Source organism: Dermacentor albipictus, chromosome 1, assembly GCF_038994185.2.
Source record: "Dermacentor albipictus isolate Rhodes 1998 colony chromosome 1, USDA_Dalb.pri_finalv2, whole genome shotgun sequence".
Lineage (NCBI taxonomy): Eukaryota > Metazoa > Arthropoda > Arachnida > Ixodida > Ixodidae > Dermacentor > Dermacentor albipictus.
This window is the reverse complement of record NC_091821.1, coordinates 285,443,885-285,463,664: the sequence shown is the minus strand read 5'-3', so window position 1 is coordinate 285,463,664 and position 19,780 is coordinate 285,443,885. Positions and strand designations below refer to the sequence as shown.

The 19,780-nt window shown below is 46.0% G+C and overlaps 1 protein-coding gene across 3 annotated transcripts in view; it reads left to right on the top strand.

Annotated features, from left to right (window-relative positions):
- Positions 1 to 19,780, top strand: part of LOC139054432 (uncharacterized protein ZK1073.1) — a 337,898-nt gene that overhangs the window by 228,243 nt on the left and 89,875 nt on the right. For all 3 annotated transcript variants that reach the window (XM_070531383.1, XM_070531381.1, XM_070531380.1), the window contains 2 exons: positions 1,609 to 1,671; positions 17,780 to 17,840. In XM_070531383.1, the coding sequence (XP_070387484.1) occupies positions 1,609 to 1,671; positions 17,780 to 17,840 (124 nt within the window). The remainder of the gene's footprint in view (positions 1 to 1,608; positions 1,672 to 17,779; positions 17,841 to 19,780) is intronic.

The window sequence follows — 19,780 nt, the reverse complement described above, 5'->3', positions numbered from 1 at the left end:
CGCCGCGGCGAGCCGTCGCTCGAGGAAATAAAGAAGCAAAACGAAAGGTTTAACGCACCTGGCGTTTTCTCCAGCCGCAACTCGTTCCTCGAACATGCAGACTAGATGACTACGAACCGAATCAATTTCCTGGTCCCTGCATAAGGCTGAACAAAAAAGGTTGAACTAACAAAGCAACTGCGATGTGCGTGATCGTTGAATAGATGGTGACAACTGAACTCATCTCGAGTTAATCGCGCGGGCACCGAATCGATGAGAAAACTGGCCTTCACGCCTCAGGAGATGCCGATAACTACCGCCATCTAAAAGTAGTGAAAACATTGACAAGCATTCCACTTTGTGAAGATGGAATGGCAGCGACAGCTGACGACAGTCAAAGCTCTGAAACGAAAAGCGACCCGCCCGTAGTGCAGGTGAAGCAGGCGTTGAGAGCTCCGCATACGTGGGTCCATCCTAAGGTACTGCAATGCCGGGCCGACCCGCGGTGGACGTGAAGCAGGTGTTAAGCACTCCCCATACGTGGACCGATCCCGACGATAGTGGAATACTGGGCCCACCCGCAGTGGAGATGAAGCAGGCGTTGAGCGCTCCGCATACGTTGGTCCATCCAAAGGTACTGCAATGCCGGGCCGACCCGCGGTGGAGGTGAAGCAAGAGTTAAGCACTCCCCATACGTAGGCCCATCCCGAAGATTTCGAAGGGCAGGTTAAAGGTTCCCGAGCCCACACAGTTATGTGCCATTGAGCTTGGACCCTTTTATCACTATCAACAGGATCGGCCCACATGATGATTTGTACTGTCGACGTATGACGAAAAAACTACGTAATGTAAGTCATGTACAGCTCTCGCTGTAAAAGGCATCAATATTTTGACTGCCGAATGGATTGATTTGTCAGCGCTTTAGGAATGTGTCTGAGGAGTGGCGGTGCAGGCAGGGAAGGGGGGGATACGCCGCTTAATTTCGGAAGGGGGGGGGGAAGAAGGCCGGGAGGCCGGGACCCCCCGGCCCCCCCATGGGTCCGTGCCACCTTGGGTCCAAACACAGTTTATATATATATATATATATATATATATATATATATATATATATATATATATATATATATATATATATATATATATGTGTGTGTGTGTGTGTGTGTGTGTGTGTGTGTGTGTGTGTGTGTGTGTGTGTATAAACTCCAGTTAATGAAAATAGGTTATTGTACTTTACGTCATATGCTTGATTTCTAATTTGAAAAAATTACAACGCAGCAACGACGCAACCTCACCCATGCGTTAGGGGCCCCAACGCCTTGCGTCCCCTAAAGTAAAACTGTTTAATAGGTTACCTTCCGAGCGAAACTGCAACATTTTTAAACAGCTTTCCCCTCATTCCAGTGCACTGCTTGACGTGCAATATAGTGTTATGAGGTACTTTAGAATAATATAAAGTCGTTATGCTTGAGACGTAAGGACAATTATTTCAGTTGATTATTAAACATGGTGCGCCATTGGCTTTTTAATCCTAGAAAAATGAAGGTAATCACAGTGGTAAAAGCCGCAAGAGTACGGATTTTATAACGCTGGCGAACATAGTTAACGCCCCCTTTTTTTCTTTCTTTTCAGGTTCAACTTTCCCACCATCCAAATGATGGGTGAGGACCTGATATCGGTGCTGGACCACTTGAAGTACGTACCTTGTTCATTTTGCAATTTTGCTTCATAAATTCTGGTCTACACATGTACACGGTCGTCCACTTCCAATTTGAACACGGCTCCGGGCGGCCGGCGCTCGTGGACGCCGGCTAACGCGCCGGCGCACTGGCAGCCACCGGCGTGGCCTCAGCCGCGTCGTCTGCTACAGCACGCCAGCTCACACTAGTGCTGGCGCGCTGTAGCAGACGACGCGGCTGAGGCCACGCCGGTGGCCACCAGTGCGCCGGCGCGTTATGCCCCAATCACTGGGACGCGTCGGCAAGCTTCGGCGCCGCGCCGACAAGCGAACGCTTCGCTGCGCGTTGGTGGGAGGAAGAGGGCACGCAACCACTAGACAGAAGCTAGTGGCTGCGTGCCCAAACATGAATGTAGTAGACAAAAAATGGTGGAGAAATAAAAAGGGAAATAAGGAAACGAGGAAAAGTAAAAGGGAGTTAATCCTACGTGATTATCTACAGATACACAAAACACAGAAATGAACTCTGAAGTATGTTTTGGAGTCGAGTCTTATATAGCACAATCTTGCAACAAGCCCAGACAACGAATGGGGAATGCTACCTGGTATACTGCTGCGGCATGAACAAATGCATATGATCAAGAAGCTTTAAGGAATGTATAATGTCATGGACCACCTTATACAAGAACAAAAGGTGTGAATAATTAAAGCGAAGCTGAAGAGTCTGTCGAATTCAATAAGACGCTCATATACGGATGCGGGAACCTTATAAACGATATAGGTAAATTTGGGAACTTTTTTATCAATTAGGAGCGACGTAATCGTCGGTTGAAATTGCGCTGTAGCTCCGCCCCCCGTCGAATGCCACGCGCTGCTGCTGACACTGACGATGCGAGTGGAGACCGGAAACCGCGGAGTTGTGACGTCAACTCTAGTGTTTCGTTCCTTCGCAGCGTCCGCGACCGTGCCTGACCGCGCTTGTTTCTGCGTGCGTGCCATCGTAATCTGCTTCGATCGACCCTGCATTCCTTTGTTGGTGCGTCTGCGTGTATGTAGAGTGGTAGTCAACGTGCGTGGTAGTCAACGTAAGTGGTAATCAACGTGAGTGGTAGTCAACGTGGTAGTCAACAGATGAAGGTCACTACACGTACTGCATGAACCGGGATGCTTTTCACGCGTTTAAACCATCTTTGTAGATCGCCGACAGCTTTGGACAGCGCGCAAATGCCGACGATCGCATCCCCGTTTACGTTCCACGAGGAGGCATGCAGGAACAGAACATTACAGTTGTTTGACCGGAAACGAGCTCACTAGATCGGCGAAAGATCAGCGAGATCACTAGATCGCTTTGCAAAAAACATACTCACCAAAGAGCATATCCAACACGAGGAGATCCCAAGACTTTGCTTTCGTTCTCGTCGAAAGCACTGCTCGCACCACCATCGTTTGCTTCTTCGAGAGGCCGGCTCTTCGCAATCGGTTCGTACATGTTGGGAGTAACGCCGAACTCCTCAGAGAAACGCAGTCTCTCTAAATTTTCCATTACCTCTTAATTTTCCATTACAGCACCAAACTACCTGGCACCGCGCTTCATGTGCAGCGGCAGCGGTCGGTCACTAGAGTTGACGTCATGAGGCGCCCGACCAATCACAGGTGGAAACGAGACGCGCGAGCTGGGCGTGTCCGCTGCTGCACTTTTCGTCGAAATAAAATAAATTTGCGCTTTCTTTCGATCAATTTCGATACGATATTCGAATTCGGAGGGTTGAAAACCATTATGTACAGATGTTCACTCATTTTTTTCTGGAAAACCTTTCAGCTTCCCTTTAAGTCTTGAATCTAGAGGTGCGAGCTGAAATATATTTGAGAAGGCTCAACTGTGGACGCCAGAATGGCAAAAGTGGTGCTTTAAGATAGATATCAATTTATTCTGGATGCGTTCAATGAGGTCAGAATTAGATTTGCTCATTGCACCCCCTCCTACAGAGGCATACTCTAGTAGTTGGAGGCACACAGCAGAATTTCAGAAAGAACAGGTCAGTGGAAATCATGCAATATACGGCCTGCAATTCCAAGAGCGTGAAGGGCATGTTGTGTAATTATCTATGGGAAAAGAAGGTTAGCATTTTGTCGAAATACACACCAAGATCTTTCATTTCATCGACCCTAAGGTGGAGCACCAGGTAGGGTGTATCAAAATTTCACATGGTGCGTTTTCTGCAGATAACTTAATGCCGTAGTGTTGGAAGCATTTAAGAGTACTTATTGTTTCTGCACCAGCTTGAGAGTGAAAATATGTCTTTTTGGAAGTCGATACAGTGGTGAACGCTGTTGACAGTCTGAAATAATTTTAAGTTGTCGGCACACAAATTCATGCTGTTCATTTATTAAAATGCTCTTAGCACTAAAAGAAAGCGAGGAATCCCATATCGATTCAAACACCTGACGCACTGAAGAGGATAGATGTAGGTCGGCAGTTAGTAACTGCACATCTAGCACCTGATTTTTGCACGGGCAATGTTCATGCTACCTTCCGAGTGCTAGAAAAGGTACTAGACTTTAGGGAACTATTGAAGATGCTTGTGAGAATGGGGAACAAGTATGCTTCCATACGTCTTAACCCTTTCAGATACCACTTTATCCCGTTGATTGAAAAGTTGCTTTCACCACATCTCTTGCATCTTCAGAATCGTAGAAAGGTGCAGCTGCAGCAAATATGAAGAATTTTCAATTGTTTAGCGAGTTTTGTCAAGTTTACAAAATTTCGACTCCATGCGAGAACATACTACAGGAACACAAAATATGAGAACATGTACTATTTCGTGTTTTGAAAAGCTTGAAAACCACTTATCCAGCCACTTGAAAATTATGCCTGGTGCACGACATTGTAAAAAACAATGAAAGAAGTGAACCTGCTACATACAACATACTGACACAGAGTAAAAACACCCAGACGTCTACCTTCCCACTAATTTTGTTAAAACATTCTGCACGTTATTCAAAACTTCAGCAAAGTTCCAATAATAGTTGTTTCAAGTGTATGAAACACATTTTAAAGACCATTACTTTCATCAGTGCTTTTTCTATTGATGCACTCTCCTGCTGCGCACAATTGTGTAGACAGCGCCTCAAACGGTTAAGCTCTGCAGAGGAAATACCATCAACACCACAAGAAAGCGAAAGTTTAAGGCAAGGTTTAAGGCACTTCATATTCTTGGAAACAAGGTTTTCATTGACTGATAGCATACACTGTGCCAGACTGAGAAGGAAGGTTGATTGAAGCATATTTCACACCATATAGCAAACAGAAATGTTCTGCAAAGGCATCAGCAGTGTTCGAGACAACACCACTATTTTCATAAGGAAGACGTACACCTTTAGCACTGTTTTTAAAAAACGGAGCCCACAAAGCTCCAGAAATATTTTGAATTATGTGTCACGCTGGCTTCAACACAATCAATGTAGTCGTAGTGATGATTCGAATAATAATAATAATAATCTTAGTGGTAACTTGGCATACTAGACTAAAAAGAAGGCTGATGCCTGTATGTTAGAGCATCTGATAACCAGCCATCTAGAGCAGGGATTTGAAGGATACAGAAGACACTTCCTTCCCCTCCACGAGCACACACACACGCTCAATCACACAGCACGGCACACACGCACACATTCGACAGGTGCACAACACACAGGAGTGCTAAATCGGTCTGGTTCCAAGGAAGGAGAATCCAAATCGCCAGGGGGGGGGGGGGGGGGGTGGAGAGAAAGGTCTTCATGCCAGATATAATCATGGAGTTGTGGTGTCGGGCCATAGAGGCGCGATGAGGGCTCAGGCTGTGCTTACCACTTGTTCAGGCGAACTGAAGAAAGATTGGTGCTGTCCAGAGAGTCATCAAGCACCCTGCAGTATAGACTAGCGCAATGTTGCGCTGGTATTGCAGAGTGTGCTACTTGAGGGGTTTCAGGCAATCCTCGAAGGCTGGCGTGAGCTTGTGACAACCCAAAAGACGGGAGTAGAGGGTGCGTGTTGTCCGGCGCTGAACAAGCTTAAGTTTGTTAGCGTCGCGAGTTTGGTACGGGAACTATACCGATGAGCAGTACTCAAGTCGTGACAGAATGATAGAAGTGTAGAGTGCTCGGAAAACCTTAGGTCATCAGGGAAGGGAGACACGGGACACAAACCCAAGAATGGGCCGGTGCTTACATACAGTGCTGGTGACATATGCGGAAAAGTTGAGAGAAGAGCTAAATGTTACATCCAGAATGGGAAGGGCCTGAACAGTCTTTATAGAGGTGCCTCCAAGGAAGAAGGTTGGACGTGCAGCAGTTTCGTTGTGGCTGATACGCATGGCAGCACTTTTTACGGTTCTACTACAAAGTTTGATATTGTAGGCCCAGTCGTTCACCTTTACGGAATGTATTTATTGTAAGCAGATATGCTGTGCGTCGGCATATTGTTGTTGTGGAAGTGTTAACTTGTTCATCAAACACATTCTGCGCAGATGCATTAGTAACTTGGTTTTGAGTAGATCTTTGTCCTGACTACAATTTATAGTATCGCAGCAAGAAACATTTTAGTAGAAGCTGAAGGGATTCCAGCAGTTTAAGCATACCGACTGCACAAAACACTGATGACACCTTTTCACCTTCCCCACAATGCACTCACACCATCTACATTTTCCATAAGCAAAAAGTGAGATAAAAAATCAATTACAGTTTCATTGACCCAGTGCTTGCTGCTTCTGAAGCGGACATCGAAGCAATCGTGGTATACGCTGCTGCATGCATAGGTCTTGCATGATGCAGGTCCTGCTATGCACTGCACACAGGGCATACGTTGCAAACAGATAATTTCTTTTTGTAGTGCTCAACTATAAAGACACACTGAAACAAACATGACTGCATTGTCACGTATGCTTCAGTGCGTCAGTGTTCTTGATTGCTACACGAGCGAATTATCCCCAACTAGCCCAAAAGACGGACGCACTTGAAAGAAGTGAGTGAATGAGTAGAGTGAACTTGTACTGAACTGGATTCACATGCGGAATAGAAGAATGCAGCGTCAGCTGAAACAGGCGGAACGGCTGATTATGTAAGTACTTCCCATAGTTCGGCTACTAGTGTATTTCGCTTTCGGAAGTTATCTTTACCACTCGAAACAGTGCAGAGCTTGCCCGTGAAACTTGAGTCAACCGACACTACACGAAACACGCCGCGGTTTACCAACGCAATTCCACACGGTTCATTCATCGCATCACACGAAGTCAGGAGTGCCATATTTTAAATCACTGCAGCACCAAACGGACCTGAAAATTCATTTCCTTCGACAGAGTTTCTCAGGTGAGTTCGTTCACTCGCCAGTCACGAACTCGATGGACGCGCTAGGCCTACGCGTAGCGTGAACAGCATCGGCGATAGGCGACTGTTGATTATCCAGACTTCGGAGCTCGTAAACATGCTTCCATTCGTTTTGAGCACAACAAAATGCACATACAACAAGCACAGACGTTGCGGCAATCGCGATTCGGTTGGCTGTTTTAGCAGACGATCGTACCGAGCCCGGCGGAACCCAGTGGGCAGGTTAGTCGGCGTCGTTCGAAGTCGCTTCAGACCCACGTCGCACTGCCACAACCCACGGTCGTCGATCGGTCGGTCGTGTCGTTGTCGGCCTACCATTACAACACTGTCTTTCAGAAACACTGTCGTGCGTCCAAAAAACTCGGACGATTGTTGGTGCCGGCGCCTTCGCTTGGGCGGCCATTACCGGCAATGGCAACCGGAGGCTGCGCAGCCTTCGATTGGTTGACGCCTGCGACGCGTCACAACCTCTCATTGGTGCACGCCGGCGCAGCTTCGCCGCGCGTCGGCAAACTTCTAGCATCGACAGTAGACATAATCGCTGGACGTCGTTACGCTTCACCGTGTTCCCGACCGACGTTTTTGACGCTTTTGACGCTTCGGCGCCTGCCGAAGCTTTCCGGCGCGTGCCAGTGGTTGGGGCATTAGTTACCCCAGCGCCCACGAGCGGCGCTCCGCGGAGCGCCGGCCGCCCGTAGTCGTGTTCAAATTGGAAGTGGACGACCGTGTACGTTTAGTTGTTCCTCTTCACTAATTATTATTTCTGTTGCGTTACCAAATCTATAGACATTCCAGACGAAATTATGCCGTAGCCGTGACGGTCAGTGTGAAGTCCAAGGGGGATAAAATCGCGCCTGGTGCGCCGTTTGCTGTGGATGCGAGGGCGACCGTGCGGGCTGTGCGAGCCGTCATCCTGCTTGCCTCATATTGGTAGTCGATTGATAATCATGCGTGCTAAGCCGGGGGAGGGGGCGAGGATAATGCAGCGCTCGTCCTATTGTGTTCCTTTTAGGTTTCTGTACTCGCCTTATTCGCGCTGCTTCAAGTTGTACTCAAGATGGACCAATTCGCCTAAATAAAGTTTTTGCTACTACAGATTGGCGCAGCGTTCGTTCTGTAGTGTTTCTTTTGAGTTCCTGTCCTCGCCTTCTTCGCGCTCCTTAAGGTTGTATTCAAGATGGACCAACTCGCCGAAATCAAGTTGTTGCTACTACAGATTTGCGCAGCGTTCGTCCTGTTGTGTTTCTTTTGAGTTCCTGTCCTCACCTCCTTGGAGCTGCTTCAAATTTTACTTAATATGGACCAACTCGCCCAAATGAAGTTGTTGCTACTACGGATTTTTACAGCGTTCGTCCTGTAGTGTTTATTTTCGGTTCCTCTCCTCGCCTTCTTTGAGCTGCTTGAAGTTATACTCAAGACAGGCCAACTTGCCCAAATCAAGTTGTTGCTACTACAGATTTGCACAGTGTTCGTCCTGTTGTGTTTGTTTTTGGTTCCTGTCCTCGCCTTGGCGCTGCTTCAAAAGAACACAAACAATCACTTAACAAGCCTAATGATTCAATCTAGCAAGGTTTGGGTACGGGCTCGTTGGTATTCCATGGTATGAATCATCAGTTACAGCGCATACATAGACGAGGGACAAAAAGGACGGTGAAGACAAGCGCTTTTTGTCCCTCGTCTATGTGTGCGCTGTAAGTGACGATTGATATCACATCTAGCGTGGCATTGTTTCAGTTGCGGCTGTAAAACTTTGTTTGAAGACACAAAAATTCTTTTAAGACACAAATGCCAAACCACACGGTGAATAATCGAGGCATTTTGCACTAAAAGATTAGGAGAGACTTGCGTTTGCCACGTATCATTGTCTTTGTTAGAATGCGAATTCCAATAGTAATTTTCAATATTAAAGGTTAATCTCAAGTAGCGTCTCTTTGTTGTCTTTTTGGCTTCCGTACCTCTTGGTATGTTTAACCGATCTCTTTAGACCTTGCCATGTTCATACGCTGCGGTATTTGCAATCACCTATATATGATCATGGCTCAGAACAAACGCTTGCAGCATAAATGGTGCATCGTAAGCTTGCAATAATTTTTCCTGCATGATAGACCACCACAAACAGTCTGGAAATTCAATTTGACGAGGGGCAGGCCCACACAGCTGACGCAACTCGCCCCAGTTCGAAGCGCGGGCGGCCATGTTCTCCGTCGACGGGGTCACCGGCCGTCCGGCTCATGACGTATCTCGGCTCGTGTGCATTCGCCTTTAAAGGGATACTAAAGGCAAATCGAAGTTGACGGGGAATGTTTAAATGCCATTCCAGAAACCGCCTCACAATGCTTGTTTCGTGCCATTAAAAGCCTTCGTTCACGAGAAAATTGCATCTGAAGGGTCAGAATACCTTTTACGAAATTCAAATTTACCTCCACCTAACTGGGGGAGTGGTGACGCCGCACACGCAATCACCGTCTTTTGCTGCCGTCGGTGAGTAAAACGGCGCGTGACAGATGGCGGCACTGTGCCAAGAAACAGCGGCGGATTTGCCGCTGCAGCTGCTTTTTGGTCAAGGGGCGTAGACCGTTCGGGCATGCGGCGACATCCCATGGAAGTTGAATTCTCTGCCACTTGCAATTTGTGCGAGTATCGCGAGCCAGCAAAACCAGCGCAGCACTACGCGCCTACTGAAACTCGAAAGCGTGGGCGGCGCAAAGTGGAGCGAAAACGAAACCTTTCGACCGCCCGTGTGGTTGTCAAGAGTAATTTCAATGAGTTCTTTTTTCTGAAAATAAAATAGAGCTGGACAAGTAGCATTTTATTTCATCTTATAATACAATACAAGGAAGTTTTCTGCAACGAGTAGTGGAGTACTATTGACCGAATTGAACTGAGGAGTGCTTTCGTCATCGGGCAAGTGCATGAATGTCCCGGGGAGTCTCTAAGCATGGGCTGCATTTACCTTAATTTCTTGATTATTAAGCCTCTGTTCATGATAATATTGAAGCCTTAGAAATTCTCGAGCACTAATCCATCACTTTAGCTTGACTTAGTATTTGCCTTGTCAGGATTTGGGGCTCAATCCCACCGTTCGTAACTCGTTGTCAATATTGGAGTCGGGCATGAATTAGAAAGTAGCTGGCCCATGCCGCCGTCCAACTTATCCACGCTGAGGACGTTGTTGAAGGGAAGGACTGCTTCTGATCGAGAACGACGAATATGGGTTTATTTACAGTATCTACATCAGGATGTTGCAGTTCATCAGTCTATAGCATGACTGCGAGAGAAAGTGCATCAGTCTAACATGACTGCTTGTGAAAGTGCACTGAGCAGCCGCACAACAGCGGTTTATAAACACACGGTCCTCCCTCGATCCCAAGGGGAGGGAAACGGCCGTCCAGTCATCGTAAACAAATCGCCTCCCTGCGGGATGCCTTATACACACACACTCACACACACACACACCTCTTTGCGCGGGGTTTACGGTTCGGAACCGAAGTCAGACAGACTTCGTAGAACTCGGGGCTTACGTCAGGAAAGGCGCCTTTTATTCCCCGAGCTGACCCCGCAGCGCGCCGCCAGGTGCCCATTGTCTTGCGTCTTGAACGGCGCGTGGGAAGAGGCCTCCGTAGGCCTTCCCGCGGGCACTCCCCCGCTCATAGCAGATCAGGTAGGCGGTGTTGTGTTCAGGCACAAAGCCTGCTTCTTCGAACGTATTTAGTCACAACGGCGACGAGGCTAGAGCGTAACGGTGGCGTTCCAAGAAAAAGTTGCCGCCGCTGTCGCAACTGGCTGGCAAAACTTGCACTTCAGCTGGCCGTTCTTAGCAGCCTTTAGTGTCGTTTTGGGGCAAATTCCGCTGTTTTCTAAACTTCTGCCCGACGATAGACGTGATTATACGGGTGGCACAATTTTGAATAACTTCGAGGTTAGACTCCCAAAGAAATGCAAATTATTCTTAGTCATACAAACTGCGTGACAACTTCAGTGTCATCTACGCTATCCCACGCGACACTCGCAGCGACCCTTCAAGGGTGCTTTGCCCGCTGCACGGGGAAAGTGCCACGTGATGTCACCTCACACTGGAAAAGGCGCATAGAAACACCCCCTCATAAACATCTTTTTTGCAATTCACATACTGTATCGCTTCACTTGACTTCTGTCAAGCCTGCTGATACGAGAAATTCACACGCACTGAGCTGATAAACAAGCTACGTTTATGTTGGCATACTGCGCGCTCCCTTTCGATTATGCGAAATTTTAATGCGAATGCGTTAAGGAGACCATGTCGAATTCGGTGTCGGCGTCGGATGTGGTTTTGGCGAAAAAAATTTCGAACCACCCATACCCAGGCCCTCCATGTGACTCAAGGAATTTGCTCAACTAATTGAATTTATCAATCTAAAATACGTGGAAAAATAGTAAACTATCTTGCAGGGAAGCTACAGACATGATAGCTCTCGGACTGTAATTTAACTATACGAGAAAACATAATTCGGTTATCCGAAAACTCAAAGACACCCCTTTTCAAGCGTTTCTACCGTTCACAAACCAGCCATGGCGTCCGCCATTTGCTCGGGGGCCACGGAACGGCGCTCCTGGCTCCTGCAGATGGCGCTCGCCTCCGTCGCATGCTTTGTGCATGCTTTCAGCTTGTTTCTCTGCTTGATTTGCTGACAGCCTTTAAATAGTAATTGGCTAGTTTTCTTTTTTCTTATATTTTCCGTGTGCGCGAGTATGTTTCGTGTATATTTGGTTTTGCAAGATAGTCAGAGCGTCCTTTCGCGAAACGTTTCAATACGTGCAACCGTGTGGGACGTCAAGTTTTTATGGTATAGCCTTTAAGTAGTAGTTTGGAAGTCGCAAGACTATTAGCTTTTAATGGTTGTAGTGTGTGTGCTTTGGTACCGGGAATATTGCTTTGGTAGCACAGTGAGAGCGTAGCCGCTGGTTTGAACACGTGTGAACACGTTTAATACCTTAAGTCTGTGTGACATTTATTCCTTCTAAATCATTGGTGATAACATGGCATCATGTTAAGAATTTAGATTCTGTGCGTATCGGCCTTCATTAGAAGGCACGTGCTCTGAAAGCTTCGGCGTTTGTGTTAGAAAAAGCCAAGTGCAACATATGGCAAAAAAGACGGTAAAGCGTGCAGTGTGCGGAGCGTCCCCCAAGAAGAAAGATAACAAAGAGAGAAAAGGCAGGGAGCTCAACGAGACGTGCGTCCGGTTTGCTACCCTACACTGGGGGGAAGGGAAAGGGGGAACAGAAAAAGGAAAGCGGGATAGAGGGAACACTGTGCGTGCACGCAGCAAAGCGCCTTAAACTCAGTCAAGTCCAAGCAAGTGCTCCGCCGATACGTTAGGCTGCCGTCATTTTGCTGTCTGAAGCTAATCTTAGCGCTTCCCCGTAGCTGGTGATGCACGTTAAAGTCACCAGGGAAGACCAAGGACCAGGTGGGCGTCAGCACTACGTTACAGTACGTCGCAGTGTATTGTTAAGGTAAACCCCAGCCTTTTTGACTTCAGTGCAAATATAATTCTGCGGATGAGCCATGATGCTTACTAAAGACTTACAAGTACTGAATTGAGGGCATCCAGCGCATGCATTACACTTCGCGCTCACGGAGTGTGCAGGTTATTCAAGAGCATTCGGAAAGTATTCATGATATGTAGACAAGGGGACGGATGAGAATGGAGAAAAAATCGAGTCAATCACCAGACACTGTGATGTCGATGCTATGCTGAAGAAAATAGAGGCATTTCAGGATGAGCTTGTCAGACAGGTCGAAGAGCTCAAAAATCAGCTAAATAGGTAGCGTGATGCATGAAAGGCGGTGCGAGAAAGACTTCAAGCAGCCGAGGAAATGCTGAACAGGGCCGCCATCGTGAACGAGAATGGTCGCGACAATAGAACGCAGTCTACCGACGTGACAGGAGAGTGAGTGTCAACAAAGCACGTGGCATGCGCGCAACGTAGCGGGAAAGAGCTGCACCTACCCTGATGCGACCACAAAGGAAAAGCAGGAACGCAGATGTCAATGCCCGTTGTCAAGTCCAATTACACAGAAAAGGTTCACAAAGGAAAGCAGGGAGAGGCCTCGGCAGTAGGTGAGAGCGAAAGGGTGATTATCGCCGGCGACTCAAACCTGCCTAGGTGCTGAGAGGCAATTGTGACGAGGGTGAAAGGTGACAAAAGAGTGGCGCTAGGCACAGTTCTAGAAGGGACATTGCGTGCTGTCATCGAGCGAGCAAAAACAAAGCTCGCGGAAAATGCCCATGGACGCAACCTTGTTGTAGTAGCAGGTGGGCTAAATGACGTTCTGAATAAAAAAGGAACAGGACTAGCCCAGTGCTTGGGGAAGGGGAGTAGACGATTTGCGCGAGCTGTCCCCTCAGGTGCAGATCGTGGTGTGCACACTTCAGGAGGTGCCTGTACGTGACAGACAAAGAGCCGTAGTGGCTGCTAATGAGGTGATATGGAAAATCAGCCGAGAGAAAGGTTTCAAGGTTGCATAAGTAAATAGGGCAGTCGGAAGGTGTGGTGGTTTCCACCGAGACCGGATCCACTTCAATCACAGGCTTAGACGAGAAGTAGGCTGGCGACTTGCTTTTAGCGTGGTTGCTTTTTGGGGGGGCCCACGGGTGATCAGGAGACCAGTGTAGGTAGTAATGAAGAAGGTCCCCTAGGGTAACCTCGGAATGGCATCGCCATCAATAAGAGAAAAAGGGGGAAAACAAGAAAGAGAGCCCGCCATGCAATAGGCTACATAAACATGCAGGGCGGCAGAAGAAAGCAAAACTGGACAGAAATTGAGCAGTAGTTAAATAGAGAACAAATAGGGGCGTATGCGGTTACACAAATGCACCTTAGAGACTTGAAAGAGCCGCCAGTGATTGAGAATAATGTTTGGGAACCTTGTAACAGAACGAAATCGGAAAGAAAGGGAGGGGGAGTCGGAATGCTCATCTATCAGAGAGCGAAATGGAAAAGAGTAAATTCAAAATGTCAAGAGCATTTTTGGTTATCATGTACAATGAGTGGAAAGAAAACTTGGCTGGGCATAACTTATTTGTGAACCGGAATTAATGGCAGAGAGAAGAATCAAGAGTTAGTGGAATGTCTAAGGACCCATATTAAGGGTTTCGGGAATGGTGATGAAATTATCCTCTTAGGTGACATGAATGCCCGCATGCAGGATCTCGATGGCTATACCGACAACAACGGAAAGTCAATGCTACATGTTTGCGTAGTTCCTCGTTATCGTGAATACTGGGCCTAATTGTGAAGGGCAGACCACGTGAGAAGTGGGAAATCGGTAACCGACCATTCATTACTGCCTGATGATAGAAGGCATCCATGATAAGTTGAGAGAAATGATCATTGACGAGGAAGGGTATAGCAGCATAGGGAGTTACCATAAACGCATCATTTTGAAAATTGGATATGTAGTAGCAAAAGAGGGCAATGAGCACAAGATGACCAGTCCAAATTTGAAGGCTGATCAAATAACAAATATAGTCACCAGATTCGAGGAAGAACTTGGGCAAATAGTCAAGCAAAGAGTGCGAATATGGTGACCTTCTAAGTGTAATAACAACAGAAATACGGAAAGAGAAGCAACGTGTTCAATAGAAAAGAAAAAGCAAACCGAAAAGCTGGTGGAACAGGGAGATACAAGACGCGATCGCTGAACGACAGAAAGCATCCCGAGAGCACAGGCAGGCAAAGAAGGCGCAGTTGCCCCAGGATGAAGTAACCAGTGAATGGGAAATACACCGAGGGAAAACGTCTATGGTTCAAATACTAATACTAATAAGACAATTAAAAGGTGAAAGTGAACGTTGGTTGTCAGAAATACGTGAGAAACAGAAGGCCGCACCTAGAATATTTTGGAATTACATAAATTTATTGGGCAAGAAGTCTGGAACAATACAACAACATATCCTAGACGAATATGGAAACAAACTGGAAGGGGACGCGGCAATAAAATATATGCGAAAAATTACAGTCTAATCTTTTGGAGGAAATGATGAGTTTATATTTGAAGAAAAAAAAAGAGCATGAAAGCGAACCAGATAGAAAAGGAGCTGGTGCTGACAAATTTCAACTGCAAGAAAGCCGAAGAGACAATCCCGAAGCGCACACCCACAGGGCTGGACGAGGTTCCCGTTAGGCTGATTATTGAACTACGTCGAAGAAGTAAGGAAGCTCTGTTGAAAGCAGTAGAAAAAAAATTAAAACATAGGTGAATACCAGACAGTTGGTGACAAAGTAGAATGAATTTAATTTATAGAGGTATGGGGGAGAAAGATAGAATTCACTCGTATAGACCGTTGACCATTACATCGGTAATATACAGGTTAGCAATGCAGGAAATTAAATTAAAGCCGCAAACATGGGTAGAGAGTATTGGCTTTTTGGGAAAACTTCAGAACGGCCGCAGAATATGTAGGCGTCTGGATGGTAACTTATTTGTCCTTACTCGTTCTATTTAAATATTCGGAGTAGAAAGGGGACCGTTATATGTGCGCTTTTTAGGCATTACAGGAGCGTATGACACCGTAGACCACATCTTGTGGGATATTCTGGAAAGGGAAGGCTTGGGCGACGATTGTGTACAGCTTTTGAGAGAGAATTACCTAGAAAACACCGCCTGCGTTAAATGGGAAGGAATGAAAAGCGAGGACAAAGTTTATATCAACAAGGGATTGAGGCAGGGGTGCGCTTTATCCCCACTGCCGTTTATGATGTACATGGTAGGGATGGAAACGGGGCTAGAAGAAAGTAATATCGGGTTTATTCTTTCATACGAACAAGTGGGTGCAATAGTTGAGCAGTAGTTTCCAGGTTTGTTTTATGCGGATGACATTGTGTTGCTAGCTAACAAGCAAAGTGATATGCAACGTCTGGTTAATATCTGTGCACAGGAAGGCGAAAATTTAGGTCTGAAATTGAGTGTTAAAAGATCAGGTGTTGTGGTATTCAATGAAAACAATGAACAGACAGTGTCAATTCAGTGCCAGGAAATATCTCAGGTAAAAGAATATAAATATCTGGGTATATGGATAAACGAAGGCAATATATGTATGGAAACAAAGGAAAAAACAATAACAGTAATGGGGAAGAGAAATGCAGTCATAATGAAGCACAGAACGCTATGGGGATACAATAGGTACGAGGTGCTCCGGGGTATGTGGAGAGGTGTAATGGTTCCAGGACATACTTTTGAAAATGTGGTTGTTCGCTTGATATCATGGGTACAATCAGGACTGGATGGCAACCAAAGGTCAGTGGGACGCCTAGAATTGGGTGCTCACGGGAAGACTGCAAATGAAGCTGTGCAGGGTGATATGGGCTGACACGCTTTGAAGTGAGAGAAGCTCACAGTAAAATTGATCATGAAGACTGACTCAGGAATATGGAAGGAAGTAAATGGGCTGGAAGAGCTTTCAGGTATTTGTACAGGAAAAAAGATTGATTCACATTGTACGAAAAGAACTAGGAAGCTTACCAGCAAGTATGCGGCCTGTAGGGTGAGCAACACAGCAACAAGGAACATCAAGCGGAAAGTCAGAGAAGCTGAATTAATCTCATGGATGGCGGCAATAGAAAAGAAACCTGCTATGAGTAACTACTTAAGAGGAAAAAACAAAATCAGGAAAGAAACAATTTATGATAATATTAAGGGAAGCTCATTACTTTTCGAAGCGCGCTCTGGATGCCTTAGAACACGCACCTATAAAGCGAGATATAAGATGGAAGAAGAAGCATATGCTTGCTGCGGTAAAGCTAGGGAAACGATGGAGCATGTTTTATTAGAATGTGAAGCCGTCTGCCCAGCGATCGATTTAATCTCTGTACCTCCTTGAAGCCCTTTGGTTCAGCGAGAGCAAGGATAAAGCAAACATGTACGCAGTAGAGATGAGTAAGCGGCGATTGAAAGATTGGTGGAGGTAAAGTATACAAACGACAGACAACGGAGGCGTGCAAAAACAAAGTTCACAATAGGGGTTCAGTAGGTTTGGTTATGCGAATTCATCGTGCATTTTTTTTCCCTTTTCTTTCTTTCTTTAACATACGTAGGGCATTAGGTAATATAATGATAAGAGGTTGGTGGCGCAACCCGTTCCGAAGGGAACGCTCATAGAATCCATCCATTGCCGCCCACACAAGAGGCCGCGTTTCTACCAAAAAGCTCGCCTTCGTGGACAGTGTTCGCGGCCAGCATTTCCTGGCAAACATTACGGTTGCATACGCTCCAGTTGCCGGGAAGCGTGAGAAGCAGTCCGGGATCTTTGAATGCTATCGCGTTCCACTGCCAAAGGCGAAGCTTAAGCGTCCTCCAAATTTTTTCGTAGCTACGATAGACCAGGCATGCCATTGCCTGCCGTGGCTTCCTCAAAGAACGTGATTTCCGTAAGCAAGGCATCTGAACCGCGCTTCGGAAAGAAGAGGATTTCCGCCACTAAATGGCAATACAAAGGGGTTTGCAAAACAGTGACAATGCTTCTTTTTTGAAATTGCACGGAAGTTATTATCGCTCACAGCACACGCGGAGAGCATGTTGAATGTAAATATTATATGGAGAAATATTGAGGGGTCGTCTTTAACAATGCCTATTACTTTCAAACGAAACAAGTTGAGCACATTAAAACATGTGTTTTACGGAAAGTAAAAGAAACTGAAACAATCTAAAATTTCTTTGTATATGTATGAACATTTTTAGAGCAGATAGAGGTCAAATTCTCACCCCGAGTGTTCTCCTTTCAGGATCAACCTGGTAGTGGGATTCGGAGAGGGAGCAGGAGCCAACATTCTGGTCCGGTTTGCGGTAAGTGCCATCTTTGCTCTTCATCTTCATGATGATGATGTCGATTGCGGAAAAGGATGGAGTAGTTAAGCAGGCAACTTTTGCAAGACCTGCAACACCCCTCCTCCTCTGTCACCGATTACCAAGCTCCGTGAGCTTGTTTAAAACAATAAACTATTCCTTTAGATCGCTCAGTGTTTACACTGATGTATGTCGATACGTTCATTTGTATGTATGTATGTATGTATGCATGTATGTATGTATGTATGTATGTATGTATGTATGTATGTATGTATGTATGTATGTATGTATGTATGTATGTATGTATGTATGTCGATACGCTCATCAACTAGCAAGGTTGTTGATTTTCACGCAACAGGAGAGGCGCTGTCTTTGGGCGTCCTGACATTGTTTCAGTTGTGCCTTTGGTTCACTGTGTTTGAAGTTTACAGCAACGATTTTTTAAAGGCCACTTAGAGCATAGCAGTAAATGTGTGATTATACGCAGATGACGTGTTCTGCTCTATCGAAGATATATGAATTGTGCACGACGAACAGGTTTCAAACAATCTTTTTCTTAGTGGAACGAGCATCGAGTGACACTCTTGGTTCTTGCGCAGCGCTTCCGGTTCACCTACTGAGACGACCGGGGAGTAAATTCAAAATAAATCGAAAAAAATAGAAAAAATATACTACAGTAGAAAATTAATAGGTTTCATTATAGATATGATATCAGAGCATTAGTTACAAGTCGAGTTCCTGAAATGTCTGGAATAATTAGAATTACTTAGTGATCACTGATTACCGCACACGAAAGTACAGAATCGTAGAATTTAGAGACCTTCTATGTAAGCACGACTTTGGCGAAATTGCTGGAAGCCCGGAAGTACAAAGCGCCGGTAGTGACGTCGCTAATGACGTCACACACATGAAGGTGGTATGATGCTTAACCGGCTAATTAATGGAAAACAGTTGCCACCAAGTTCGATTTATGCATCACTTAAAGTGAACCTAAAGAACACCAACGCCGAGGGGCGAGTGCCACTCAGCTGTCAAAGATTAGGGTCGCCCACCTGGCACTCATGGCATCTCGCGACCAATTTGACGCTTTGAACGAATCGAAAGGCATGCCTTGATCTTGCCCACACTTACAATTATCAAAGGACAGCTTCAATTAATTAGAATACCTTGGGTAGCATTTTCATCTAACTTAAGGTGGCAGAGATGCATAGGTTGCATTTATTCAAAAGTATTTCGCAAAGTCGACTCTAAAAACTCATTTAAAACGTTCTGCGAGGGGAATGCAAGCTTGATCGTGGAAGGAACAAGCCGATATAATATGTCTGCATTGTTTTGTCTCCACACACTTACTGTGATGCCAACAAATTTGTATCATCGCAAAATGAAACTATTAGAAGTATGGCCGATGTTGTTGTTTTTTTTTTCAGTACACTCCATATGCCTTATACATTCACGTGCATAGTTGATCGCTCATTCAAACCACTCAGGCTCTTCTCAGTTTGTTTTTTTGACAGAGACGCGGTTTTCTAGAGGTTCGCCGCACCCTTCAACAGAAATTACGTCATCTCCTGAGATGACCACATTTGGCCAACTTCAGACCAAACGGATAACCGTTTCTGACCGGTTTGCCTTCTTCGCGGAAAGGGAATCGTATAATAGGCTTCCGCTGTGCTTTATCTCAACTCGGCACCTAGACTAACGTGCGCACAGGCAGATCGCGATGTTGCTGCAACGGAACGGTGGCGCCATCTGTGACCACTATGGCAAAAAAAAGGAAAAAGATAACGGGGCGAAATATGCAGCGCAGTGACAGTTGGCTCGACCGCTCCGTTGCAGAGATCTTTAAAGCCGACACATCCTTGACGTTGTCTTGAATTGCTTCATGCAGCACACGCCAGCATATATGCTCTCCTCGCTCGTGCATCCATGCTTGGATGCGT